At 50.3% G+C, this 27,989-nt stretch overlaps 1 protein-coding gene across 2 annotated transcripts; it reads left to right on the top strand.

Moving 5' to 3' along the window:
* The first annotated feature begins 650 nt into the window (after positions 1–650).
* On the top strand, positions 651–27,989 carry LOC103064902 (BOLA class I histocompatibility antigen, alpha chain BL3-7-like). Of its 2 annotated transcripts, XM_088129689.1 has the most exons (7): positions 651–848; positions 14,536–14,811; positions 21,240–21,515; positions 22,448–22,729; positions 25,406–25,498; positions 26,033–26,065; positions 27,173–27,989. In XM_088129689.1, the coding sequence occupies exons 1-7, from the start codon at positions 779–781 to the stop codon at positions 27,238–27,240; spliced, it is 1,098 nt and encodes a 365-aa protein (XP_087985815.1). In that variant the 5' UTR covers positions 651–778; the 3' UTR covers positions 27,241–27,989. The 2 variants fall into 2 exon arrangements, with proteins under 2 accessions (XP_087985815.1, XP_087985816.1); XM_088129690.1 differs by lacking the exon at positions 27,173–27,989 and having other exon boundaries at positions 26,033–26,884.

Raw genomic sequence — 27,989 nt, 5'->3', positions numbered from 1 at the left:
GAACCGCCAAAGGAGGGAGCAGCCAGCTTGGTTTATTGCGGGAGACCCGAGGAGCGCTGAAGCTTCGTGAAGATTCATGTCTGCGCTGGAGAATGACAAGAAATGGGGGATTATTGGGGTTCTTTGCACCTCTGGCCTTTTCCCAGAGGAGAGACGCGTCTTCGCCTTTAAGACGCCCCAAGAGGCGCTGGGCGTTTGGAGCAGAACCAGGTTCCAATAGAAGCGAATATGTGTCGCTCCCGGTTGAACTGCGGAGTCCTTGGGGTGCTCTGAGCTCGGCTGTTTTCTTGCAGACGTTTCAGACGCTTTCACTGAAAATCTTACCTAGCCGGGTTTGCAAGAAAACCACCGAGCTCGGAGCACCCCAAGGACGCCACAGAGCCAAGTTCACTTGGGGTCTCCGACCTTCGCCTCTTCCCCGCCTGCGAGGGCTCTGTGGGGTCCAAAAGGGACGCGACCCCCTGCCTGCGCCCCTCCCCCTCCCCCCGCCCGGATCAGCCTCCCGCTCTTTGGAGCCCCGCAGTTCCGCCCCTCCCCCAAGACGCGGAATCCCTGCAAGGGGGTTTTCCCCAAGGAACTTTCGCTTTCCTTTTCCGCCTCTCTGGAAGGCTGTGCCTGGACGTCTGCCTAGCACCCACTGACGACATGGGAATGCTTTTATTCCACTGGTTACGCCTGGCCAACGCCTGCTTTCTCTGGATTATTGGGGTGTTGCTCACCCTCATTCTTTGCCCGCGACTGAAGGGGGGGGGAGCGCAGGTGGAGGTTTGCGGACAGGATGGCTCTGCGCTCTGTGCGCCTGTTGCTTCTGCTGTTCGTGGCAGTCGCCCTTCCGGAGAGCTGCTTCGGTGAGTCCCTTTGGGGGGGTAGGGGGTTACAGCCCCTTTTTCTGCTCGTGGGAATTCATTCAGGGAATCTCTCTCTTTTCCCCCTCCCCCCAAAAGGTGGCCGTGTGAATGCAGCGGGGTGAGAGTGTGCAGAGAAACGCTCCGCTCCGTGAATAGTCTTCCTAAAGAACCGTCCAGCTTGATGTTCCCCTTGGCCTCGATCTCCCCCCCCCCACCGCATCCTAAACCCCAATATCCCCGGAGCTTTTTTCTTCTTCCATCCCAGAACCTCCCCCCCCCCCCAATGTGGGGCGGCTTGCAGAATTAAAAATATTTTAAAATTATTATTATTCCATATTATTATTTAATTCAGCTTGCAGAGTTAAAAATATTAAAAAGTCATTTAAGTCCTGAGAAACTCAGAACAGGACTTTTTTGTCTTAATCTGCCTGAATTTCACTGGGCCAAGTGGCAAAGTTGTGCTTTGCTTAAATTCTTTCCTGCAATGGAAGAGGAGAGTCGTGCTAGTCCATGTGTGGCTGCAAGAAATCCGAGGGCATCTGAGGAAGGGAGCTCCGGATTTAATAAAGTTTGTTTCTGGGAAAAGGCACCGCCACACTCCTCCTCATTTCTTGCAGTGCCTTCTTAGGCTTCAGCTTTCCCGCAGAAGGACAAAAGGTGTCTCTCCTTTATGGCGGGCTTTGCATCAGGGCCAGGATGCCAGAAGGGGGGGGGGGAAGACAGAGTCTCTACTACTGTAGGTCACCCCCCCCCCCCATTCCAGGAAAAAAGGCAAGATCTCCCTCAGATTGAACTCAACTCCCGTGACTTCAAGGACTTACCCATGTTGCTTTTTAGTAACAACAGAGAAGTGATTTTCTGTTGCCATCTTGTGGGATGTTTTTGTGAGTTTCTAGCTTCGCCTTCAGCCTCTGAGATTTCCTGGTGGTCTCCCAGCCAAGGACTAAACAGTCCCTTCCCTGCTTCTTTTGTTTCAAAATCTGCCAAGATTGGCTCAGTGCTGCTGTGAACATCTTGTGACTTTATGGACACCACCATGGGATATTCTTTGAGAATAGGACAAAAGAGAGAAAATACATTTTGTACTCTCCTGCTTTTCAAATCGTATTGTATAGTGTCCTTTCAGGGTTTTTAAAATGTTCTGACTGAATATCTAGTTGATATTTTTCTAACAAATAATCCTAGCCTATTGTAGGGGTTTTCAAACTTTTTCAGGCAGCAGAAGCTTTTAGTTAAAAAAATAAAAACCCTTGAATTTTACCATTCTTTGAGAGGTTAAAATTTAACAAAGAAGTCAGTGTTGAAGGACTGGAATGTGATTGATTTTCCTTGGATAAAAGTTGTAAGTGGAATCATCTTCTCTATTGCCCAATTTTATACTTCCTTTTAGTTGCTGCATGTCAAGAGCAGGTTCTCTCAAAGGTATTTCAGTGCTCGATGGCAATTCCAGATATTCTTTTAAAACTTCTGTCTAATCCCCTTGATGGACATTCTCTGCAAACGTTAATAAAAGTGGGCTGAATATTTTACTGCAGCCCTCCTCTTGGGAGGGTGGGGATCGATGTTTTCCTGGCAGCTTGGCCTGTGTCTGTGGTCTTATTTTGTGGGGTGGGGTGGGGTGGGGTGGGGAACACTACCTCTTTTAAATCTTTGTTACTCTCAAATTGCTTTTCCTAATTGTGACACATTTTCCAAATCCCTGGGCTACCCTGTGGAGGGCACCAAGTTGGGGAAGGGTGCTCTAGAGCAGCGTTTCCCAACCTCAGCCACTTTAAGACGTCTGGACTTCAACTCCCAGAATTCCCCAGCCAGCACCTTAGTTGAAGTCCACACGTCTCAAAGTGGCTGGGGTCGAGAAACGCTGCTCTAGAACAGCGGATCTTGCAGTTCGTTGGAGAACAGGATGCCATTGTTACCAGAATATTTTTTTCTATGTATTTGATGATCTTTCTTGTCTTTCTGTTCATAATAATCAATATGGCCCCTGGACAAGCTATTTAGGAAACACATCCTGTCCCTTCACTTTGCACCCTGTTTCTTAATGGATTCTTTCCCCAAAGTTCCTTTTGTCATCCTGTTTTTCTCTTTCTTTCTCTGATCTCCCGTCTTCCTTTCTGCCTAAAAGGCAAGCCCGTTGTGTCCACTTGCCCCACAGCCATGATTACCGTGGTGTACATGGGGCAGGGGGGACACGTGCCTTGTGACCCAGATGATGGGAATGAAGCCCTGTTAATCTCTTTAAAGGGGGGCTAGAAATTCTGAAAAACTCATAAAAAACAACAGATTCAGTGGGGTCCAGTTCTCTAGATGGGTTGTCAAATACGTAACAAGGCATCTTAGTTGGTGGGGCTGAATATCACTGAAGAAACTCACCGCTTCCTTTCCATCTATATGTGACTATATGAGATAGTTTTAGTTGTATGTTGTATTGTCCAATTGGGGTCTGGAAAAATGGGGTTCTTTCCAGTGAATCACCCCTCCATAGACTATACACTATGTGGACAATTATTAGGCAAGTGAGTATGTTGACCATATGATCATTTTTATGCGCATTTTCCACCTCCAAGCTGTAGAAACCTGAATGCTTATGGGATATAAGCATATCAGGTGATGTGTGTTTGTGTAATGAGGGAGGGTGTGGCCTAAGGAGGTCAACATCCTACATCAAGGTGTGCATAATTAGTAGGCAGCTTCTTTTCCTCTGGCAAAATGGGCCAAAAAAGAGATTTAACTGACTCTGAAAAGTTAAAAATTGTAAAAAGTCTTTCAGGGGGATGCAGCACTCTTGAAATCGCTAAGATATTGGGGTGTGACCACAGAACCATCAAACGTTTTGTTGCAAATAGTCAACAGGGTCGCAAGAAACGTGTTAAGAAAAAAAGACAGAAATTAACTGCCAGAGATTCGAGAAGAATCAAAGGTGAAGCTACCAGGAACCCATTATCCTCCAGCGCTGCCATGTTCCAGAACTGCAGCCTTCCTGGAGTGCCCAGAAGTGCAAGGGGTTCAGTGCTCAGAGACATGGCCAAGGGAAGGAAGGCTGAAACTCGACCACCACTGAACAAGACACATGATTTGAAACGGCAAGACTGGGCCAAGAAATATCCGAAGACAGATTTTTCAAAGGTTTTATGGACTGATGAGATGAGAGTGACCCTTGACGGACCAGATGGATGGGCCCGTGGCTGGATCAGTAACGGGCACAGAGCTCCACTTCGACTCAGACGCCAGCCGGGTGGAGGGGGGGGACTGGTATGGGCTGGTATTGTTACAGGTGAGCTAGTTGGACCTTTCTGGGTTGAAGATGGACTCAAAATCAACTCCCAAACCTACTGCCAGTTTTTAGAAGACACTTCTTAAATATTCAGGTTTGAGGTTTATTAACATTTTGGATTGACCAAGAGCACTGTAGTTGTTCAATAATGAAATTCATCCTCAAAAATACAACTTGCCTAATAATTGTGCACGCAGTGTATACCAAGATTAAAAAGGGATGTGTTGAAGACTGCATGAATTTGAGGAATATGGGACCCACTCAGTGAGGGTTTTTTAAGAGTAACGTCAATGACAGTTCACGTTGGCTAGTGATTTTCTTTATATAAAAACGAACTTTATATACAAACTCCTGACTCCTTATGGTGTGTCATTTGAGATCCTGCTCTGCAGCACACCTCCAACACCTTAACAGGAGGATAAATCAATCGCAGCCCTTGTTTTAGCCCTGACACATCTGGAACCAGAAAGGTCATGCTAAGCTGTGCCATGCTTAACCATGGTCTATAGCACAAATGTGTTCACACGCCATCCCGTGCCTAAACAGGGTTGATAAACCAGCGTGGCTGGGTCCGTGCAACACTAAACCACAAGCCAATGCTGCAATAGCTTGGTTGCAACTGAGAGCTGTATGCGGTGGGTGACTAGAGTGTACAGCTCAGTGGGTATTGCCTGGTCCATGGGATAAATATGTATCGATCTTTGAGGACCAGCTGCCTCCTATGAACCAGGACCTTCTTCCCCGGGATCTCCTGGTAGGCTCCCGACCCTGCCGTGGGTGTGGCTGGGAGGTGGGAAGAGGGGGAGCCAGGCGCCCAAAGCCCCAGACTCGCCCCACAACACCGAAATTGGCTGCCGCCACTGTGAGCTCCGCCTCTCCTCGTCCACAGCCCCCCCGGACTGGTCACCCCTTGCCTGGTCCTTAGGCCAGAGCCCACGGGCCCATGCGCCCGTCCCCCGTCCTTGGCACTGGCAGGGTGTGCGAGGATGCCAGTTCCCACCGTCCTCAGCCCCTCCTGCCACGGTGCTCACAGGCAGGACCGCCCCCCCCATAATCCTCTCCGGAGGGCAGAGCCTTTTTGCCCCTGGTGAGGTCTGCTGAGACAGTGGGGATGGAGCGGGAAGACGGACGCGAGGACTTTGCCTCGGACCGCAAAGGGAGGGAATGAGCAGCAGGACCCCGCTGGTTCTTTCTCTGCGCTGCGCAGCTCCGGCCTTTCTCCGTCCAGACCCAGGTTGTGCGCAGGTCAGTCCTGAAAATGGAAGAATTTCCCATCCTAGGAGCTTTCCGAAGGGATCGCGTTGCCGATTGCGGTAGAGCAGCGCCACCCGGTGGCCGTGCGGACTTTGCAGTTCACCGAGTTCCCAGGAACTCCGTATCTTCCTTTGATTCTTTCAACCAACTTAGAAGCGGCTGTTTTCCTGTTAATTGGGCAGCCCTGGAGTCTGTCTCTTCCATGCTTGTCTTTTGACCTTTAAAAGTGATTTTATGTGTTCTTTTTTTATAGTTTTCCGTAAAAGTTGGTGTTGTTTCTGCCTGTGAATTTGAGGCTGGAAACTTTTTTCTCCAGAGTTTGCATGACAGAAATTGACATAATTTTCTCTGTTTATCTCTGAGTCACCAGAAGGGCTCTACAGGCTACTGGACCCACCACACACAGACTGAGGTTAGGGGGAGGATCCAGGTGAGCCACGCCCCCATGGGTGGTGGCAACAGGAAGTCCCAAGCAGCATCAGCAGGGCAAGGGGTGGGGCCAGGGTGGGGAGACCCCATGGGTTTCTGGGACTGAGGGGGAATTCTGGGAGTTGAAGTCCACACTGAAGTCCAAATGGCTGAGTTTGAGAAACATTGATCTAGGCGGTGACATTGAAGATCATTGATCATTTGGAGAGTTGCATAGACCGGATCCCCGTCCTCCCAAGCTGGCTGAGGGGCTTTTCTACCTTTCTTTGTGCTGACGACGCTGCGATCCTCTCTGGGATCCCCACTGGCCCTAGGAGGCATTGCCAGCCCAGGCTCAAAGTTGTCAAGACCCTCAGCTGGAGATGAATTACTCAAACCACAAAATGATGGTGTTTGCCAGAAGGCCTAAAACTATTCCTGGCACATGAATAAAGTTTGCATTGTACAGTTTTCCTGCTTTAAATACCTGGAGGGGGGAGTGTTTCATGCCTCGGGTAGATGAAGGGCACACCCAGCTACGTTGCACAAAGAGGTTCAGCAGCCATCTTGTGATTCCAGGGAATGGGGGTTGGGGGGCAGATGATGCCTTTCAGCGGCTCTGAAATTATTCCCAGCTAAATCTTTGGTCCGGCTCACTTATGGGGCGCAGCTTGGACCGTTTTCCAGCTTTGTCTCTTTGGAGCACGTCCAGCCCTGATTCCTCCAGGCGATGTTTCAGGCGCCTTGTTGGGTTCCTCAAGGTCCCCGTGCCTGGAGTTGGGGCTGATGAAGGTCGAGGGCAGATTCTGGCTCCTAATTTTTGCCTGTTAGCTGAAACCTCTTTTCCTGTGGGGAGAGGCCTTGGCCCCTGGATTCCGTCAGATTGTTCTACCCCAGATCCCTATTTTTCTGAGGTACTTGATAAGGGCTATGATCAGGCAACATTGCTTCTCAGGCAGTGCCTTATGGACATGGAGCACCAAACCCATCTAGGCCAAGCCTCTAAAATGCCGGTGGATCAGCGCATAAGCGCCTCCAGAGATCTGCCTCTCGCCTTACCCCGTTGGTTTATTTGGGGCACAGAAGAGCTCTCAGCCTGGCCAAGTGGGGGGCTCTTCCTTCGGGGGGGGCTCAAGGGGAGGGACAGAGAAGAGCCCTCCCCGGAAGGACTGCGCCCCTGTGGGAGGGGGAGGGGGAAACAACTGAATATTACAGCCCCGTGCAAAGCCCCTTTACCTCAGCGTGGCTAGCAGACTTCCCAAGAGTTTTTATGCATCTCTCCTGGTGTCTGAAGGGAGCTCTGCTGTCACGCAGAACGTTGCCCGGTTTTTCTCCTCAGGTGGTTTCGTGTATTTCAGAAAGGGTAATTTTATAGTAGCTTTAGGTTTGTCCATACTTTATTTATTTCTGGTGAGGTGTGGGTTGCTTATTATATATCTTTATAGACCTGACTCTCCTGATATACTGTTTTTTCTACTTATCGTAGTGCACCTGATTCTATGATGATGGTTTTGTATGTTGCCCTTCTTCATCATAATATTTCATTTTTTCAGCAGTATGATTATCCTATGCTGATCTTTGGCCATAACAAAGTTCCCTTTCAATTGGATTAGAAAAATCCAGTCCAATAATTCATAACGTGATGGATTGAGGTGAAAGGGATGCAGATTCTAGTTGAACTGCTCCCCTAAGCATTTTGACCAGGGAACCTGTGATGGACTGGAATAGTGGAGGCCAGAATCGGGGAGTGAAGATTGCTCTTTCATCCCCCGAAGCGCGGGGAAGAGATAAGAGGATGAGGCTGGCACCTCCCTGAGGAATGCAGACTATGTTTACTGACGGACCCGGGGAACTGGTTCCAGTCTGGGAAGATTCTTGATAGAGGTTGTAGCTAATAAACCTTGCTGGATTGAATCTGCATGGTCTCCTGGAGTTCCCTGGGCTAAACCTGACAGAACCCATCGTCCAGAGAGTTGGGGGCTCCCCTTCCCTGGGGAGGCTGAAGCGGAGGCTGGAACCATCTTCGGGAGAAGAAAGAGGCTTTCATTGGGATCCCTGCACTGGGCAGGGGGTGGACTAGATGACCTCCAAGGCTCTTTTCATCTTGTGGATGCTGTGAGTCTGCTTGTGGAGGGTGATTTCCAAAGTGCTGCTGGAGAAAAGTGCAGGATCAGCCCAGGAGGAGGAAAACTTCCTGAAGAAGTTCCATGGAAAGTGAACAAAGTGTTTTAGATCTAGAGTAAACCTGGTGTCTTGCAAACACCTGGGAAGAAGAGTTTTGGTGCCCTAATTGTGCTGCTGCACTTAAGAAATCTTGGGACAACCCGCAGTGAGATTTTCTGTGGAATGACGGTGAGCCCCATTTGGTCCTGGGTCCAAAGCCAATTCCTGCTCAGATGCCTTCACTCTGGGACCGGAGGGGGAATCTCCCAGCCGGGGCCGAGCAGGAAGATCCATGGGGGCTGCGTGGCTTCATTCCTGCTCCCTTCACTCCCCGCTTTGACTGCCCACATCTCCCTGGCAAGCACTTTGGCTTTGCCCCCAAGGGTCCCACCTGGATCCCTTCTTCCCCCCTTTCCCTCCCCCATTTTATAAAATCTCCCCTAAAATCTGCACCTGTTAGCAATCCATTTTGGCCCTCGTGAGGTGAGAATGGTTTTTTTTCCATGAATGGAAAGTTGGGGGTGACCAGGTGGGGTTTCCTGCTGCTTTTGGGCTTCTGGGGGGTGGAACCCCCGTTCTCTCTGTGAGGCAACTGCAGCCTCATTGGGGCAGGGTCTCCGCAATCCAGAAGAGGGTTTCACGGAGGCCTTGCTGGAAGGGGGGAGGGAACAATTTGGGGTGGCAGGTACGGTTTGGGGATCCTGCTCTCCCTCTGGCCCTGCTTTCCCTTCCCTTCCTCTCCCACCCCCCAACTTCTCTCTCCTCCAACCCTTCAGGCCCTCCAGAAGCTGCTTCTTTGCCTCTCAGTCGCTCCCTCTTTCTTCCCTCTGCCTTCTGTCCCTCTTCCATCTTCTCCCCCTTCCTTTCCCCTTCTTCCTCAGCCCCCCAGGTCTCTTCTTCCTCCTTCTTCCTCCCCAGGCCCTCAACTCGGGGCCTGCTGTGCCCCATAGGTTCAGGGTGTGAGAAGGCAGGGAGAAGTGAGGGCCTCAAACGAACCATGTTTGCTAGGGGAGAGCGCTGTGCACCATGGGGCAGCCTTGGGGGGGTGGCAGGAGGGAGGATGGGCAGAAGGCACACTCGCACCAGAGTGGAGAGGGACGGCAGGAGGGAGGAAAGACTGCAGGCAAGAGGCACGATCGCACCAGAGTGGAGAGAAACGGCAGGGGGCGGCTGTCGGGTCAAGTGGGGATTGGAATGTGTATTGCGCTGATTGGATTCGGAAAGTGGAATGTCTGCGGTTTTGCGGTTAATTAGCGGCGCTCCAGGGCAGTAAAAAAGGTGAGATTGTGAGCCAAGCCCTCGCAGGAGGGGGAGGACAGATAGGGGGTATAAAAACCTGTCAGACCTTGTTTCGGGGTTCCTCCATTGCTGCGGGAGGGACCCACCTTTGCAAACGTGCCCAATAAAAACTTCTGTCTACTGGATAACCGAACCCGTGTCTGTCGTTTTCTGACAAAATTGGCGAGCCAGGCAGGAGTCCTCGACGTGGACCGGACTGTGGGGAACCGGTGAGTAATCGGCCGTAACACCCCGTTGAGGTGTCTCCCGTTTTCCCCGGAGTCGGGTCCAGGACGGGACTCCAATCGCCAGTCAGACAGAAGTAAAGAGGAAGTCGGCCGACGAGGAGACCTCCGGGAGGTCTGGTGAGTACAGCCTACCCATAATCTCGGGTAGATTAGCGTGGTTACGAGGCGTTGGACGCCGCAAGGGGACAGAAGAGTCCGGGACCTTCTGTAAGGTGGGAAACGTAGTCAGGAAGGATGGGTAAGGCGCAGAGTAAGAGTGTAAGGCCAGGGGCCAGTGGGAAAAATGCAGTAGGGGGAATCCCCATGGATTCTCCATTAGGACAATTGTTGCAACAGTGGGAGACACCCTGGTTGTGTCCATTCACCAGGGGTCTGGAAAAACCGACCATGATAACTTTGTGCACTAAAGAATGGCGAAAATATCCACTAGTGGACCCCGAATTCCCCTACCATTGGAATCCCCAGTAATTACTGGGTGACCCAACTAAAAAACTACATTGTGGAGCATAAAATGTTAACACAGGAACCCTATGTGGAAGTCTGGTTCCATGTTCATTGGGAGGGGCCTCGACCCAAGTTAGCCAAAATTTTTGTCCAAAAAGAACAGGAGGATGAGGAGGACCTCTGGCTGACTAGACCTCAATGGGGGCCGCTACCTCCTCCTCCTCCTCCTCTTCCTATCGCTCCCCCTCCGGCGCCCCCACCCTATCCCGGGCTGCGGAAAGAGCTGGACCAGCTGAACCAAGACATTCAGAACTTGCCCTTTATTCTAAGGTTGGCCAGTGCCTTCCCCGTCCGGGAAGTCCCGAACGGAACGAACGCACAGGGGGTGGCCGTCACCAGTTACGTAACGATTCCCATCAAACCCAGTGAGTTGAGGGAATTAAAAGGACCCTCCCTCGTATGCAAGAGAACGCCCATACCGCCGCCGAACAATTGGAACTTTTTCTCGGCCCGGTGGAATACTCCTGGGGGAACTGAATTACATTTTAGCCCACCTCTATACGCCAGAAGAGAGGGGCCAGATTTGGCGAGCTGCGCTCGGGCTTGGGAGCAAAGGAATGCAAATGTCCCAAATGCCCTGGCCGCAGATACTAAATTCCCTCTGGCAGACCCAAATTGGGATCCCAATAATGCTGAACATCGGGAGAACATGAGAGGAGTTTCCCCCTGTACGACTAGGGGGGTCATGGTTCCCCAACCGGGACCCACGGGGAACCCTTGGTAAACATCACGGTGGGTCCCACTGGCGAGGAACGGCAGTTCCTCGTGGACACCAGAGCCTCTCGAACATCCCAGGGATTGCGAAATCCCGGGGCGCATCGGTATCGGTGATGGGGGTGGGAGGCTCTCTGGTCAAGGCAGACGTACTGGAGGAAGTGAGACTGGAGTGGAATGGGAAGGAGGTAACTGCAGATGTGTTACTGATCCCACAGGCGAGAGTGAACTTGCTGGGAAGGGATCTCATGGGTAGTCTAGGAGTGGAGTTGTGGAATGTGGAACAGGCAGAAAGGATGTGTTTGTTGCGGGAGGCGGACGTGGAGGTTGTGAACCCTGAGGTATGGGCAGGAGAAGGTGGCGGGGCGGTTTCGCATAGCCCCAATTAGCATCCCCTTGAAACCAGGGGTGACGGGTTTGCGGCAAGCCCAATACCCGCTGTCCCGGGATGGGAGGCGCGGGCTGAAGCAACAACTGAGATGGACGGTGCTGCCCCAGAGGTACACCGAGAGCCCCCTCTTGTTTGGACAGGCATTGGAAGAGAAACTCCAGGGGTTCCGGGCCCCTGGGGGTTCTCGGGTGCTGCAGTATGTGGATGATTTGTTGGTGTCTGGAGAGAAGGAAGTAAAGGTGAGAGAAGACTCAGTGGCTTTATTGAACTGGTTGGCTGAAGAAGGATTGAAGGTGTCAAAAGGGAAGGTCCAATTTGTGGAAAGGGAGGTCAAGTATTTAGGACATGTACTCCGGAAGGGCGAGAAGTTGATTGATCCTTCTCGGATACAGGGGATAATGCAGTTGAAGCCCCATCATACTAAAACGGAGGTGCGGCGGTTTCTGGGTTTAGTAGGATATTGCAGGCTATGGATAGATGAGTACATGAGCAAGGCTCAGTTTCTGTATGAGAAGTTGAAAGGATCATCTGACAGGGTAGAATGGACAGACAGGGACACAGAGAAGTGGGGGAATTACGAAGGAGCCTGGTGACGGCCCCGGCTCTACCGAACTTGGAACTGCCATTGGAGTGCTGACTCAGAGACGGGCTGGGAAATATCAACCAGTGGCCTTCCTGAGCAAAGCCCTAGAACCGGTGGTGAGGGGATGGCCGACTTGTGTGCAGGCAGTGGCTGCCGCTGCTGTACTAGTGACAGAAGGGAAAAAACTCACTTTTGGGAGCCCCGTGATTGTCCATTCACCCCATCAGATCTTAAGTGTGCTTAGTCAGCAGGCGGCTGCTTGGATGACAGAAGGGAGGATGTTGAAATATGAGACAGTTCTCCGGATAAGTCCTGATGTGGTGGTAGGAACAGACAGGAATTTGAACCCAGCGGAGTTTCTTGCGGGGTAGTGGAAAGAATGGGAGCCGGCAGAGCACGAGTGCTCCACCCTGTTGCAGCTGCAAACAAAGACCCGGGAGGACCTGCAGGAGGTCCCGCTGGAGGAGGGTGAGGTCTGGTTTGTGGATGGGTCTAGTCGAGTAGAGCAGGGACAAAGGAAGTCAGGATATGCGATAGTGGCGGCGGAGGGAGAGACAATAGAGAAGGGGGCACTACCAGGGGATTGGTCGGCTCAGCTGTGTGAAGTGCACGCTTTGAAACGGGCACTAGAGTTGGGAAAGGGAGTGTCCCTCACCCCAGTAGTGAGCCGTGCTGACATGAGGGGATGGTGGAGAAACTGCACGAAGGGTCTCACGGTGGGTTCAGGCTTTGGTAGACACTGTAAAGCTGTGGGAAGGGCCAACGGGGTGTTGAAGCAACATCTCACCAAACTGGGATTGGAAACAGGGCTACCTTGGACAAAGACACTTCCGGTTGCTCTGCTTCGAATGCGGACAGCCCCTCGCAAGGATGTGGGGGTCTCCCCATTCAAGCTGATGATGGGAAGACCTTTCCTGGCTCCAATGGGAGAGCCTATCCCCGAGCTAAAGGATGCCTTCCTGAGAAAGTATCTCTTGGTACTGTCACAATCTCTCTTGTCTCTAAGAAAACAGGGACTCCTCGCTCAACGGCCCCCTTGCTGAAAGACCAACACCCCCACAAGCCAGAGGATTGGGTCCTGATAAAGACGTGGAAGGATGAGAAGCTGAAATCATCTTGGGAGGGACCATACCAAGTTCTCCTGACAACTGAATCAGCGGTTCGGACCTGACAGGGGGGTTGGACCCACTACCATCGGGTTAAGCAAGCTCCCGACCCCCGACCATGGACTGCCCAACCGGGAGACAGACTCAAAGTAAAACTTAAAAGGAACTGAACTAAGGCAGGGGAGGAGATGACCAACATAAAGGCGTAGAATTGGCACAGACAGCTTTGATCACTGGGGATGATCCCCGTGGGAGGGGGATGTTCTATCATTTTGGGTCTTCTCCCATACCAAGACCCTGGACTGCTCTAAATCTCTTGGGGATAACCAATGCAACTCAATGTGTATATTTCAACAATACCCAGAACCGTACCCACCCATTGCCCTCAAAAGGTCCTGCTTTCACTTGTGGAGGGGTCTATAATATCCCTTACGCCTCAACCCCTCTATACCTACCTAAAGGTTTCTTTTTGTTATGTGGACATGAAGCTTACACCTATGTTCCAGCCTATAGTTCAGGGGGCCCTTGTGCCATAGGGCGCCTGACCTCTCTATATGCCCTGCCTCCAATGCAAGCGCACCCATCAAAAGAAAAAGAAAAGGGAGCTGCCATCTGATTGTGAGAGTGATGTGACACTCTTGTCCGAAACAGAAGCCATGGCTCTGGCCCTCTCCTTAGTAGGGGTTCCTGCACTAAGCGGAAGAACTTACCTGGACCTAAGGAAGGTGGCCTGCCTCCTGGCTAAAAGTGTCAACCTTACATCCTCTCTCATTGCAGCCCTCACTGAAGAAGTCACTGAGATCAGGAGGGTGGTCATTCAAAATCGGATAGCTATAGACTATCTCCTATTAAGGGCAGGACAAGGCTGTGAATCTTTTCAAGGTCTTTGTTGCTTTAACCTAACCAACAATAAGAATTATGTTGAAGCAAAACTAGCCAAGTTGAAGACCTTAGCCTCTCGCATATCCGAGGATCCAGAGGGATGGAATTGGTCGTGGCTCACTAGTTGGTTACCTAACTTTGCTTGGTTAAAACAACTTTTTGTACTAGCCATTGGTTTCATTGCCTTACTGGTCCTAGTATGTTGCTTAATGCAATGTCTCCCTGCTTGTGGGAATTACCTGTCCCAGTGTGTGAAGCCCCGGGTCCGGGACGAGGGAGCAATCCTGTTAGCCAGGTTTGAGGCCCAACAGAGGCGTGAAAAGAAAAAGGGGGGATTGTGAGAAGGCAGGGAGAAGTGAGGGCCTCAAACGAACCATGTTTGCTAGGGGAGAGCGCTGTGCACCATGGGGCAGCCTTGGGGGTGGCAGGAGGGAGGATGGGCAGAAGGCACACTCGCACCAGAGTGGAGAGGGACGGCAGGAGGGAGGAAAGACTGCAGGCAAGAGGCACATTCGCACCAGAGTGAAGAGAAACGGCAGGGGGCGGCTGTCGGGTCAAGTGGGGATTGGAATGTGTATTGCGCTGATTGGATTCGGAAAGTGGAATGTCTGCGGTTTTGCGGTTAATTAGCGGCGCTCCAGGGCAGTAAAAAAGGTGAGATTGTGAGCCAAGCCCTCGCAGGAGGGGGAGGACAGATAGGGGGTATAAAAACCTGTCAGACCTTGCTTCGGGGTTCCTCCATTGCTGCGGGAGGGACCCACCTTTGCAAACGTGCCCAATAAAAACTTCTGTCTACTGGATAACCGAACCCGTGTCTGTCGTTTTCTGACAAGGGTCTCTCTGCTGAAGCCCCCTAACTCTGCCTCTCTGGGTCCCTTCCAGGCTCCTCCTCGCACTCCCTCAAGTATTTCTACACTGCCGTGTCAGAGCCCAGTCAGGGGCTGCCCCACTTTGTCACTGTGGGGTACGTGGACGATCACGTCTTCGTTTACTATGACAGCAACAGCAGGAAGATGCGGCCTCGAGTCTCCTGGATGGAGAAGGTGGGGAAGGAGCACCCCCAATACTGGGACAGAAACACCCAGAATGAACGTGCCAATGAGGAGGTGTTCAGAGCAAGCCTGGAGACTCTGAGGACTCGCTACAATCAGAGAGAAGGTGAGTGATGGGTCTGGTGGCTCCTCCTGCCCCATATTCCCCCCCAGAAGCAGGAGGGGGGAGAAAGGGGTCCCTCCCAAGGGAAAGGCCACTTCCAGACTTTTTAAAAAGGTTATTTTAAAAGTATTTTTATGGCTTTAAAAAATTAACATAATTTTATCCTTGCCCCATAACTAAGGTTCTCTGCACAGAATACTTTAAAATATTTTTAAAGTAAAACAAAAAATTACATAGCACAGGAGTGATATACTGTAAAGGTAAAGAACAGACCAAAATCTCCTCCCCCCCCAATTCTCCCCCAGGAAAGAAGGAGAGCCTGGCCTTGATGGACATCCTGCTGTGGGGGAGTGTGAGAAATGCACTCAGGAGTCTCTCTCTGGGTTAGTCAGAAGTAAAGTTTATTGAAGCGTTTGCAAAGGCTGGTGGGCTTCGTTGCAAATAAGAAGCCGCCCCCCCTTACAGATTTCAGCACATTTTATACAATCCGATGCTGACGCTCATTTCTCCCCATTTCCCCATTGGCTGAGGTACTTTTGAGGTCACACTCTTTCCGTCCGCCTACTTCCTGTTACCCCCCTTCTACAAACCACTACATACTATACATACTACATACATCACATGTTTATGGTAAATAGGTGATTAGCTATGCGGGGTGTGGTTTTTATTAGGCTAATAAGGGTTGGGGGGCAAGAGTTCATGGATTCCTACAAGATCTCTGCTAAGTATCACTTTGGACAGGTCAAACTGCTCCAAACTGGTGTTATCTCACACCAGAGACATCTCCCCACTCCTCTTTTCCAGCTTCTTGGAGCCCCTTGGTAACCATGGCAACGCCTCCTCTCCTTAGTTTGAGGTAGCTTCAGAAACAAAAGTATAGGAGGTATGCTCAGGAGCTATGGTCAGAGAAGGGAAGTTATGCCTAAGAGCAGAGTGGGGCAACTTCATATCATTTTTAACTGCCCACAATAACTTTTGGATTCCTCCTCCTCTCTCAGGAGGAAGGGAATGACAGGTCTCCCCCCCCCCCCCCACGAAAGCAGGTGTTAGGTCTACAACGTCCAAAACCCAATCCAGAAGAATCCTCATTAAACCAGGCCTGGTTCAGATAAAATCTCCTTTAATGGAATGATACATGCAGCTCTAAGCAAACCATTGCTAAAACTAAAGCCCGCCTAACTTTGCCTCTACTTTTACCCCCTCTGCTCCCCTCTTCTTCTTTGGCGCCCGATTTCTTTCTCACCCAGTCGAGGCCTTGGAATTCCTCACCCTGATAACACCTCTTCTTCCTGGCCTTCGAGATGACACCAGTTCTGTCTTCTTTCATTCCCCCCTCCCTTGTTACAAATTACAGAGTCAAAGCAAGCAAACCCAGCATTTATTATCCCTAATACATCAGTCCTCTTTTGGCTGTTCTTTTGATTGCTGCAGATTCTGACAGCAGGTGGATCCTAAGAAGATCCCGGTGGAAGCTGATCCTTGTCCTCCTGTCTGTTTCCACCCCAGAGAAATTAGGGATCAAGTGCAGATCCAGCTGGCGAAACCAGATTCCTACCCCCAGGCTCATCCCATCCAAGGAGAAGCATTTCTGGCACCCCCTTTTTGGAGGGGCGAGTGGGCCCCAAGGGCCAGGGGTCTCTTCTCTTCCTCCAGTTGGAAGAAGAGACCAGGGATGTCAAGTGGGGTTGGGGCTCTTGGAGGGGCACAGGACCACTTCCAGCATCTTTCCCATCTGCGGGAGGGAAGAGATAAAAGGAAGAGAACCCTCGATTTGGGGCTCTTCCTGTACCGGTCAGATCTGCTGTGTCTTCCCAGCCATGGTCCACAAGGGCTGAACTCCTGCACTGCTCTCTTGGTGGGGCTGCCCTTAAGGGGGGAAGCCCTTCTTCGGCAGCCCCCCCTTCTCCCATCTTTGGGGGCACAAGATTCGTTTTACAGGAACCTTATTTAGAGGAGGGGTGTAAGCAAATGTGTAACTGTAGACTCCTTTTTGCTGAGACAAATCTTCTCCACAACCATAAGCCATTTTCTCTTTCATCACAAGGACATGCTGCCCCACTTCTTCTGCCCTTCTCTTGCCCCACACCAAACAGACACAAGAGCTTTGCTAGTTCTGCCCCTGCTCCAGGGAGGGTCTCCCCAAATCCCTTCCAGGTCCCCTCTGGCCCCTGAGAGACCCAGAGAGCAGCCAGAGCTCCCCCTGGTGGAGGAAGGAGGAAGGAGACCAACCAGGGCGGTGGGAAGCCCAGAAGACTCCTGGCACAGTCCTGAGTCTGTCAAAGTGGAGGACAAAAGAACCTCAGCAGTGCCCTGCTGGATCGGACCCCTGGCTCCTCTAGTCCAGCAGTCTGTTCCCCCAGTGGCCCACCAGCCGCACCCGGAAGCCCACTGGCCTCCCAGCAGATGGTCTTCAGAGCCAGACCCACTGCCATGAACGGTAAGAGCCGTGGATACCCTGGACTTCTATGAATTGGTCCAACCTTCTTTTGGAGAAGCCCAGCTGGTATCCAGCGTCAGTCCTCATGATACTGAATGCCAAAGTTGAATTCTGCATGGTGTAAAACAATATTTCCTTTTGTCTGTTCTGATTCTTCCAGGATTTAATTTAATTGGGTGACCTCTGGTTCAGGTCTCTGGGGAAGAGGGAAACAGCTTCTCCTTTTCCACTTGATCCACACCATCCCTGGTTTTGTACACCTTAGTCAGGTCCCCTCTTCTTTGCCTCCTTTTGAGGCTAAAGAGCCCCAAATGCCACAACCTTTCCTCACAGGGAAGCCGCTTCCGCCCTTTCATCCTCTGAGTCGCCCTCCTCCGACCCTTCTCTGGCTCCCTTGGATCCTCTCTGAGGTGTGGCGACAATATTCCAGAAGTGGTCTCACCTTTGATTTCTGTAAGGGCATTATGATATTAGCCTCTCTGTTTTCAATGCCTTTTTTATCATCCCTGACATACTGTTGGCCTTTTTTACAGTGGATGCCCACTGTGTCGACATCTTCATTGAACTGTTTCCCTTTACTCCAAGTTCTCTTTCCTCGTTTGTCCCAGCCAGCTCTGATCCCATTAGCTTCTATCAGGAGTTAGGATTTTTGGCCCAGCGTGCGTCACATTGGCTGACCTCTACCGTTTTGATGCCCACTCCCCTAATGGACAGAGAACCTTTGGAGCTCTTCGTGGTCCCTTAGGGTTTTTACCACTCTGAACCCTTTAGTGCCATCAGCGAATTCCACGAGTCACACCCTGTTCTAGACCATTTAGAAATCTATTTTTAAAAAGTGGTCCTAGGCCAAAACCCTGGGAACCCACAAGAGGACCTGCCCTTTTATTCCACAGCTGCTAAGCTTACTGAGAAGTCTTTGCTAAGGGACTTTATCGAAGACTTTTTGAAACTCAGAGTAGGTGATGTCTACTGGCTCAGCCTCATCCACATGTTTATTACCCCCCTCAAAAACTCTAGCAGAGTAGTTAGACAAGATCTTCTTTTAGTGGAGCTGTGTTGGGTATCCTTGAGCAAGGCCTGGGTCTCCAGACGTTTGGTAATTCTATCTTTAATAGCACTTTCCACTCTCTTCCCAGGAACACACAGAGGTCCGTAAAGTCCTGGATCTCCCCATGAGCTCTTCTTAAAAACTGGAGTTACCTTGGCCACCTTCCAGTCCTCAACTCTAGAGGCTGAGTATAGAGGCAGGTTGTGTATTTGAATGAGAAAGTGTCAGAACCTCGCAATCAATTAACCAGCATTACAGCTAGTTTGCTCACTCCTGCCATAGTAATGCGTGTGTGTGTGTTAGGTGAATAGCCGTTAGAGCAGATGGCTTCTTATCCAGTGCTCCAGAATGCCAAAGTCGTGCTGGTGTGAGAGCAGGAGAAGGCCCCAGAAAGACTGAGGGGAGGAAGGGGGCAAGGAACGAGGGGTTAAGAAAGCATAGCCGCGGGTGGGCTTTTCAGTTCCAGCAATCTCTACTATGGACTGTATGTTAATCCTCAATGAACTGATTTTCTTTTGGACTTGCTGAGTTCCAGGGAAGGTTTCCTTTTATTGTGGTTGAAAGCTGCAGTTCCTGACAGAAAGTCCACAATCTCAGCTCTGAGCTCCTTCCAAACCTCGGGTGGATCTCATGGGGGCCGGGTGATCTGCTGAGGCTCAGTTTGTCCATAAGGCCCAGCGCTGCTTCTCCTGTCACCGCTCTGGGGCTCAGCTCAGCTGGTTCCCCTCCCGAGAACAGAGCAAAGGCTCAGGGACTCCCCCAGTTTGCCTCCCGTGAAGACGCAGGCAAAGAAGAGCCAGCCGAGGGAGAGATGCAGAGGGTGGAGGTGCAGAGGTTCAAGGGGGGACCTGCAGTAGGAGCCTGGAGGGAAAAGTCATGTGAGCCCCCTGGGGGGGTTTGGACCAGTCCCACCTTTTCATCCCAACCTACCTCACAGGGTTGTTGTAGTGGGGAGGAGGGCACGCTGTATGTGCTGCCCTGAGCACCAGAAGGTGGCCTTTTAAAAGAAAGAAATGAATAAATAATGGACAGATTCATAAATAGGAAGAGACCTGTAGCAGTAACACATAGAAATAGTCTCATTATAGAGATCTAGAAATAAGGAATAATTCTATAAGAACGTTATATAAAATAAGCAGATATCAAATATTTCAACTGTAAAACCAAAACCTTTATTGATTTAAGAAATTTTCCCCTGCATTGAACGTTTCTGTGACTTGTCTCTCGCGGAGTCTGGGCTCCATCCGGCCATTTTTGGTCCGAAGCTCCTTCTGCAGCTGGTCTCCCGGCCGAGGAAGCGGAGTCACTCCAGTCGCTCTTTCTTGAACCCGATTCTCAGCTTCACACTTAGATCTGAATCACGTAATCATAAAACCCCCATGTGAATGTGTCAAGGGGCCCATGAAGAAGCTACCTTAAAAAAACAATTAAGCTTCAAAATCCATTTAAAAGGTCAATAACACTTTGGGCGTGCAAGTCACTCTTTGAATGAGATGGGCGGTGACTAAATTTGAAATAAAAATCAATATTGGGCCACTTCCTACTGTTCCTAAGGAAAATATTTCTTTGTGGCCCTTCAAGGCTTCATTCCCACACTGCACTAAGCCGAGGTTTGTTTCTGGTTAGGCTAAAGTGGGTATCAGCCCTTGTGACTTCATGCTATTTGTGAATGCAGACCACGATTTACGGTCACCAGGATCCCTGCCAGCTTCTTCCCAGATCGACCGGATCCTCTTTGAGGCCATGAGATTCTCGGTCCCTCTTTGCAGCTACAGATTCAGGAAACTGTTTCTGCGCTGGGATCCCTTCCCTTCCCCCCAAGACTCCCCCAACAGAGGGGCGGCAGAAAGAAAGATGGAGGAGGCTCCATCCCTCCGTTTCTTCTGCGCCTCCATCTCCTCTCGGCCCCCCTCGGGATCCTCCACTGCGTTTTCTGATCCTAGGAAGTGAAAGTGGGACTTGCCAGCTGCCCTCTTCCTGGCGAGGCTCCTGCTAGAGGGCAGGGCTCCATCCCGGGGGAGATGCAGGGACCCAGGCTGGCATCGAGGGAGGGGAGAAAGGGGGCAATTGGGGGGACTTTCTTTCCCTTGAACACTAGTGAAGAAATGGGGGTGTTGGTTCCCCTTCTTGGAGGGTTTGGGGGCAACCACGCAGACATGCAGGACTCCTGAGAGAGCAACAGGGGCCATTTTGGGGGGGCCAAGCACTCACGGGCCCTGGACCCTTTTCCTTCTGGGCTGGGAAGTTCCCCCTTTTGGGGGGCAATGGATGGAAGGGCAGAGCCTGGGGAACCCCTTGCCATCCCCCATTCCTTTGGGGAGCAGAAGAAGTGGGGAAGGGCCCCTCAGTTGGCTTCTCTCAAGCAAAAGGAGGTTGTGGGGACTGGACTCTCTATACTTTTTGGAGGGGGAACCAGAGCCCCCATCACCATGATGTATGAATGCAAAAATCTCAATGGGGGTCTGATCAGGGGACCTCAAGACAGATGTGGGGAGGAGGAATGGGGTTTTTCCTGAGGAAAAAGCTTCCGAGGAGCCTCTCTTGGAGGGCTTGGCATGTGGGCTGGGGGCCCCCTCTGCCCTCGCCCCCTTCTGGGCTTTTGTCTCTGCGTTGAGCCTCCAGACGGAGGACTTTGGGCTCTGCGGATCCAAGGCCAAGATGGCACTGCTTGTTCTGCCTTTTGCCCAGAAGGAGACTTTGGGGGAGGGAGAAGATGGAGGGAAACCGGGGAGGATTTCAAGTGGGGGGCAGCTGGGTCTGGAGACCCTCAAGGTCCAATTTGGGGGCAGGATAAGGAGCTTCATGGGGGAAAATGTATTTCTTTCATTTTCCAACCATAATTTATCCCTTTTCTCGCTGCCTCCCTCCTCCGTCAAAGTCCCTGCAGGGAGGGGGTCTCTGTCTTTCCTGAGGACTCCCCAAACCATCTTCCTGTCCCTCTTTCAGGCCTTCACACCTGGCAGGGCATGTACGGCTGTGAGCTCCGGGGAGACGGGAGCAAAGGAGGGTTTTTGCACTTTGGCTATGACGGGAGGACTTTCATCACCTTTGACAAGGAGAACCTCACCTGGGTGGCTCACAACCCCCAGGCCCAGATCACCCAGAGGAAATGGGATGCTGTTCCAGGATATAATCAGGGAAGGAAGGCCTACCTGGAGGAAATCTGCACTGAGTGGCTGGAGAAGTACCTGTCCTACGGGAAGGAGATGCTGCTGAGGACAGGTGAGCATCTGGGCCCAGGCTGGACTTCCCTCCTTTATGGCCAGACCTCTTGCACACTTTCGGCCCCCTTTGGGTCCCTGGTCTGCAGCCTGGTGCCCGGGAGGGAATCCCCCTCCTCCCCTTCCTGCCTCTCCAGGACACGGGAAGCCCTGCTTAGTTCCCGTTGTCAGGCAGCCATTAAATTGACCAGGAACCGCAGCCTCTGCCCTCCCAAACCGTAAGTGTGGCTGGCCAGAATTAAGGGCCTGGAGGGTGTCTGTGTGGGTCAGGCAGCAAAAGCACTTGGGGTGTCCCTTGCACATCCCATGAGGAGGCAACAGGGCCACTTGGGGTTCTTCAGGGAAGCCACCATTAGCCAAAACATGGCCAAGTGTGATGCGCGGCCTTGACTTCCTCCCAGCAACTGTCCTTCCCTCCCCATCCCACAGGGGGCTCCCTCCCTCCCTCCCTGCCTTGCACCCCCCACCCCTGGCTCTCCCCCTCTGGAGGTTTTGGTGTCCCTTGAAAGGGGCCTGGAGCAGCCCAAGATTTGGGGGAGCGGAAGAGGAGCCAAAAAGTAGGGAGAAACTTCTGTGTTGTTCTTTTGAAAGGGAACTTAAAAGAGCATCTCCAGTACCCCTCCCCTGAAGGGAGCAGCCCAAGATCAGTCAGTTCAAAGCAGCCCGTGTGGACTTTCCTTGGACCCTCAATTTGCCGGCAGAGATTTTTCAGACTGAGTCACTGGGAAGGACTCAAAATCAGGAGTCCTTGTGGCTGAGCCTTTTCCAGATTTGCAGCATTTCCTAAAACTCTTCGAGGCACTGCAGGAGTCGAGTGTTGATTCCCTGCGTTAAAACTAAGTATTGGGAGACTTTCCTGCCTGTCAGGTTTCTCGTCCCCCTTCCGGGCTCTGGAGGGGTCCAGAGTTAATTCTGATGGTGCCGTTTCTGCAGAGGCCCCAGTGGTGACGGTGAGCAGCAGGACGGAAGCCGACGATGGTATGGAAACTCACGTCTGCCGCATGGATGGCTTCTACCCCAAGGAGATCGATGCCTCCTGGAGGAGGGACGGGGAGGAACAGCTGCAGGACACCTTCCGTGGGTCTGTGGCCCCCAATGCAGATGGGACCTACCACTACTGGCTCAGCATCCGGATTGATCCCCAAGAGAGGGACCACTATCGGTGCCACGTGGAGCATGACGGCCTGCAGGAGCCTGTGGACATGGCCGTGAAGGGTGAGAGGCTGCAGGGAGGGAGAGGCTGGGCTCTTTTTCAGGCTGGAGGATTGTGGGAGAGAAATTTGACCCCAGCTGTGTCCAGATGTGAGCATCCTTGAGCTTTAATCCAGTGGTTTTTCCCATGTTTGAGGTTTGTGGACCTGCAGGGAACAGTCCGTAGAATCGGCTTCCGGTTCTTGAAAGGAAGCAGTGGAGTCCCACCCCAGTGGTTGTCCCATCCTGAGGAAATGCTCCCAGATCCTCCTTTAGCCTCTGACCCGCCCCTGTTTGCTGCACCCAGCAGAGCAGGAAGAGTTACGCTGAGCCCCAGAAACAGGTGTCCTTTTGTTTGGAATTCCTCCAGTGCAAAAATCAGGAGGAGTCTGGTAGCCGCTTTTCTGAGTACCAAATTGCATTAAAATTTGTGAACTGCAGCTCCCTTCAGGAAATGCATAGAGTGGCTGGACCGGTGCATCAGTCCTCAGAAAAGGGGCTGCCAGTCTGATTTTTTGCCATCGTAGATGAACACGGCTTTCCTCCCGTAAAGAACAAAACACCTCTGTGCATTGCTGCTCTAAGAAAGAGGTGCAGATGTTATTTTATGATCAGTGATCAATTGGGATTCCTGAGGCTCAGACTAAAACCAAAGGAAAAAGCCTTGTGTCAAACAACTCTCTGTATGCTGATAACTTCCACTGACTTTTTTTACCCTGGACTTCCAAAACTGCAGAATACCAGTCTTTTATTGATGATAGCATCACAGTTATACAAAAAATGCTCAAATTTTATTTTTATGCTGATATCCCAGGCACAGTAAAATACTCCTTTGGTTTCTTTACCAAGCATCAAATCACAAGCGCTATGGCTGCTATTCAGTGAGGGTTGCGAGTTTTGTGCAAGAGGAATTTAAAGTTCTTTTATTCTCTTTTATTTGTTGTTGATGAGAATGAAATAGAAAACACATTAAGTGATCTCTGAAGGATGATAAGATCATCTGGATGTTACATGAGATTAATTTTTAATGGTAAATCAGGCATTTTGTCTGGTAAAAGCTCCATCTGGAGGCAGTCAGGAGCCTCTTCCATTAATTAAAGGAGGTCAGAGAGCCTGACAGTTAAGGGGATCCACAGCTGGCTTGAATATCTTCCTCAAGGAGTGCCCGTTGATGATTCCTCATCAGGTTGAAGGTATCAGGTGGAGTGCCAGAAGAATCAGCCCTGCGTCCTCTGTTCTTCAATATTCCATTTAATGGCTTGGAAGAATAGGTAGAACAAAGAGTTATCAGATTGGCAGAGCATCTGAAACTGGCTGAGTGAGGAGATATCGTCAAAGAAAGAAGTAAAATTCAGAATGGGCTGAGAGTCACAGAATGAAATGGAAAAGAGACTTGAAACGAAACAGTGTCCACGAAGGATGGGAAATCTCAAATGAGATAGTAAAGATCCTGCACTAAGCAGGCGGTTAGACTAGTTGACCTCTTAGGTTCCTTCCAGTGTATGATTCTAAGTACAATGTTCCTCGCTTAGGAAACAAAAATCAAAGGTCCGGGTATTAGGTGGGGAATCCTTGGCTTGCTAAAAAGATTTTGTAATAGGGATTGATTGGAGACTGAATATGAGCCAGAAGCACGAAGTACCTTCAAAGAAGCCATGTGCAAGTTCAGGCTACATCAAATCAATGATAACTTCCAAATTCTGAGGGTAATTTCCTCACATGTGTCCTGGGCAACACCCATCAATACAGATTCCGAGCAATTGGAAAAGGTTCCCAGTAGAGCAACAAGGCTGATCGGGGATAGAAACCGAATCCTCTGTAGATGAAGAGAAGGAGCTCAGCATGTTTAGTCTTGAGAAGAGGGTGCTGGGGTGTGTGACAGCATTTTTCGAACAAGCGGAAGGCTGTCACAGAGACGGAGGACAAGATCTCTCGTCCCTCATTCCTGAATGCAGGGCATGGATTTAAATTACAGAAAGGCCTTCCCGGGGTCCTTCCCCCCCAACCCCGGGGTGTGTGTGAGGCAAGAGGATTCCCACCTCCTGGGCTGCCTTCCTGGCAGTTGGAAGCTCCAAACGCAAAGGCGGAAACAGTTTCTGTCCTGCCACTCCCTGGCCAGATGACAGAGCGTAGAAGTGAGGATTCACTCCTTTCTTCTCCTTTGGAGGAGAGACCAATCTTACGAGAGAGGAACAAAATGAAACTGTATACTCAAAAAAAGAGATAGGTGATATGAACCCTTTTACTTTAAATGATTAAATGCAAATATTCAAGCTTAAGAAAAAAGATAGCTGCCCAATTACAGCCAGAGTCCTGACAAATTGGGACACCCTATAAAAAAAGAGAACAAAAATGTTTTTATGGTTTCATTAATTTAGTTTATATTATTGTATTGTTGCTTTATTTCTGTAAAGTGCTGAAAGTCACAAGATTGAAAACTGCTGCTTTTGAACCGAACAGCTAAAGATGCATGTCAGCTGCCTTCAGCTGGGCTGGTGTGAGACGAAGGCAGCATCATGAGGACATGTCGTCTAACCATGGTTAGCAAGGCGTCTTCATGCTACAACGAGAGGGACCTGAGGATGAGCCCTTAGACTTTTTAACTTGGGAAGTTCCCAGTCTTTTGGCTGTGTTAGCTCTCCCCTCTTTGGAATGATTGCTTGGCATTCTCCTTCAATTCTGCTCTTTCTCTCAATTCAGTTCCAGAATCCAACCTGGGGCTGATCATCGGCTGCATTGTGGCTGTTGTTGTCCTGGTGATTGCTGGGATTGCTGGGATCTTGGTGTATCGCAGTAAGTGTCCTGTAACTACCTTTGCTGGGTGGTTGTGAAGGAAGGTGGGGAGATTCCTCCCAAGTCTCTCTGTTTGGGAGCTCCTTCTGGAACTTCTTCCCAGTTTTCCCGGTTTTCCCAGCCCTCTTTGGGAGCATCTGAAATGTCGGCCTCTTGCTGGGAATCCAGTCTTGACTCAGCGGAGTCTAAGATCCGGACAGTCCTGTCTTCTTCTTAGCTGGGAGGAGGCATCGCGGTTCGGTCCCTTCCAAAGGCTTTGGTCAAAGACCAGCAGAGGAGGATTTCTATGAAAATGTTCCTCCTCTCGGAGCTGCTGCTGCTTTCCCGATTTCCCTCCATCCATCTCAGAGGCAGAAGGTCTCTCTTGGAGCAAAACTGGTGGTGTCTGAACACCTTCCTGTGTCTCTTAAATAGTAGCTGTCAGAGGGTGTGACAAAGCAACTGTGAAAAGATCTCCTGGGGCTCTTCCTCCTACAGGGGGAGAGATTGGATGATCTCTGATCTTTTTAGCTTTGCCTATGTTTTTCCGTGCAGAGAAACATCAAGAAGGCTACGAGGAAACATCAAGTGAGTGATTTGTCCTCTTTACCTGTTAGCTCCAATTCAGAGCGGGGATCAGTTGAAGGGTGTGTGTGTTTGTATGTGTCCAAACAGAAAAGCAGCTCATGAAGCTGCAGAGTTCTGCTATCTTCCTCTTCTTTCCAAGAATTAAGTTGGGGGAGGTGGGTCCCCTTTTATTTACAGCAAGGCTGTCCCTGGGAGTGGAGACCACAAGGAGAAACATCTGGTACAAGGAACCCTCAGGAAGGTGAGAAAACCTGGCTGGGTGGAAGATCCATCTGATGGAGAAGCTGTTCTGTCTTCCAAGCATGCAGAAAGGAAAGGCTTGGCCAAAATCTGGTCAGGAAGCTCCATAAAAGTAATGAACAAAGAAGGGATTTAGGAGAAAAGGAGCTTTGGTAGATGCCAGCTGGATCTCCTTTTGTTCTGCCACCACAAGGCTCTCAAAGTATGAACTGACTGGAGAAACAAACTTTGGAGCCATCTGTATCCTGACCTCAGCTGCACCCTGTGGCTGTAGAGTTGCTGAAATATTGCTCTGTCTGGGTATATCTATATATGTATGTATGTTAAGAATTCTTTCCTGTGTCCCTTAGTTAAAGTAGTTTGGTTGAAACTCTGTGGGTGTATTTGTGCATTTTTGTGTGAAGGAAAGAGGGAGCTGGGGTCAGAAAGAGCAGAGTCTCCCCACCTCTTCCCATCCAACCAAGGGACTGACCTCCACACCTTCTTTTCTTTCTTTTCCAGTGAGTGAGAAAAGATCTGATAGTAGGAGCTGCTCCTGAATGAGGAAGAGCAATTGTGCCTCTTAGCAAGAGTGCTGGGGTGGGGGTGAAAAGAGGGACAGCCCACACCCCACTGTTTTTAAAGGGTCCCCTAATGCGCACTCCACGTATTTCCTCTGCGTGTGGTTGTGTTGAAACCAGGATTTATTAGGAAAGAACTGGAACCCACCCAGTTGATTCCTCTCCATCTCCATCTCCCTCTCTTGAGGCTGCTGATTCTGGTCCTTCGCTTGATGATCAGCACTGGTCCTCCAGCCTGGACCCTGGGCTTTCTCATCTTGGCTTCCTCTCAAACTAATCCTCTTTGTTTTTTCCACCCTCTTTATAGCGCAACTTTGGGGCTGCAGACTCCCCACGTGGGGAGAGAGGAAAGAAGAGCAAGCAACCTTCTGCTGAATTACACTGTTCTCTTAGGAGGACCTCTTCAGGCCCTTCCAGCCAGATGTACCTAGGATGTATTTCCAGTCTTTTATGAGTGCCCTTGTGCAGATTTTTGTCTGGGAAGATCAGGGTTTTTTCATCTGCAGGAGTAATTCTAGGACCTCCCCTGAAGAGGAAATGTGGGTGGTTCATCTGGAGAATGAAAGAAGGCTTTGTCCATTGACGGGAAGGGAAATGCCTCTTTCAGCTGCTATTTCGAAAGTGTGCCTTCAGATTTCTTCCATAAAAATAGTTAATTTTTTAAAAAATTAATGTGTTGCCCAATTAATTGAATTATATATTTGATTATCCAAAAGTTTAACAAATAACCAATATACCAACTGAGGGCAGCCTTCAGGCACAGAAATCTTTTCTAGAACTTGATGTTCTAGAACTTTCTAGATGTTCTAGAACATCTTCTAGAACTCAGTTAATGGATTTTAATAATTTAGAAAAATGGAAGATGACATCTGAGCCAAGCTGCTCCCTTCCTAAGCGCTGCAGTTTCATTGAGATTTGGGAGGATGATTTTGATTCATCAAATTAATTGTTCAGCTTTGCCCAGTCAAGAAAACAAATAACGTCTCTCTGAAATTCCAGTTTCCTGTAGAAAAACATTAATATGCATTCAGGTATTTCTTACCCTCTTTTAATAACTGTGGTGGCTAAGTCATTTGGAGTTTTGCTTCATATAATATTTCTTTACACACATATTGCAAGATTGC

The sequence above is a fragment of the Python bivittatus genome, unplaced genomic scaffold (genome assembly GCF_059951505.1).
Source record: "Python bivittatus isolate LINGU-HERP-01145 unplaced genomic scaffold, Pbiv_v1 ctg000810_np1212, whole genome shotgun sequence".
In the NCBI taxonomy this organism is placed as follows: Eukaryota; Metazoa; Chordata; class Lepidosauria; order Squamata; family Pythonidae; genus Python; species Python bivittatus.
The sequence above is the reverse complement of the archived record's forward strand: the minus strand, read 5'-3'. Positions and strand labels throughout refer to the sequence as shown.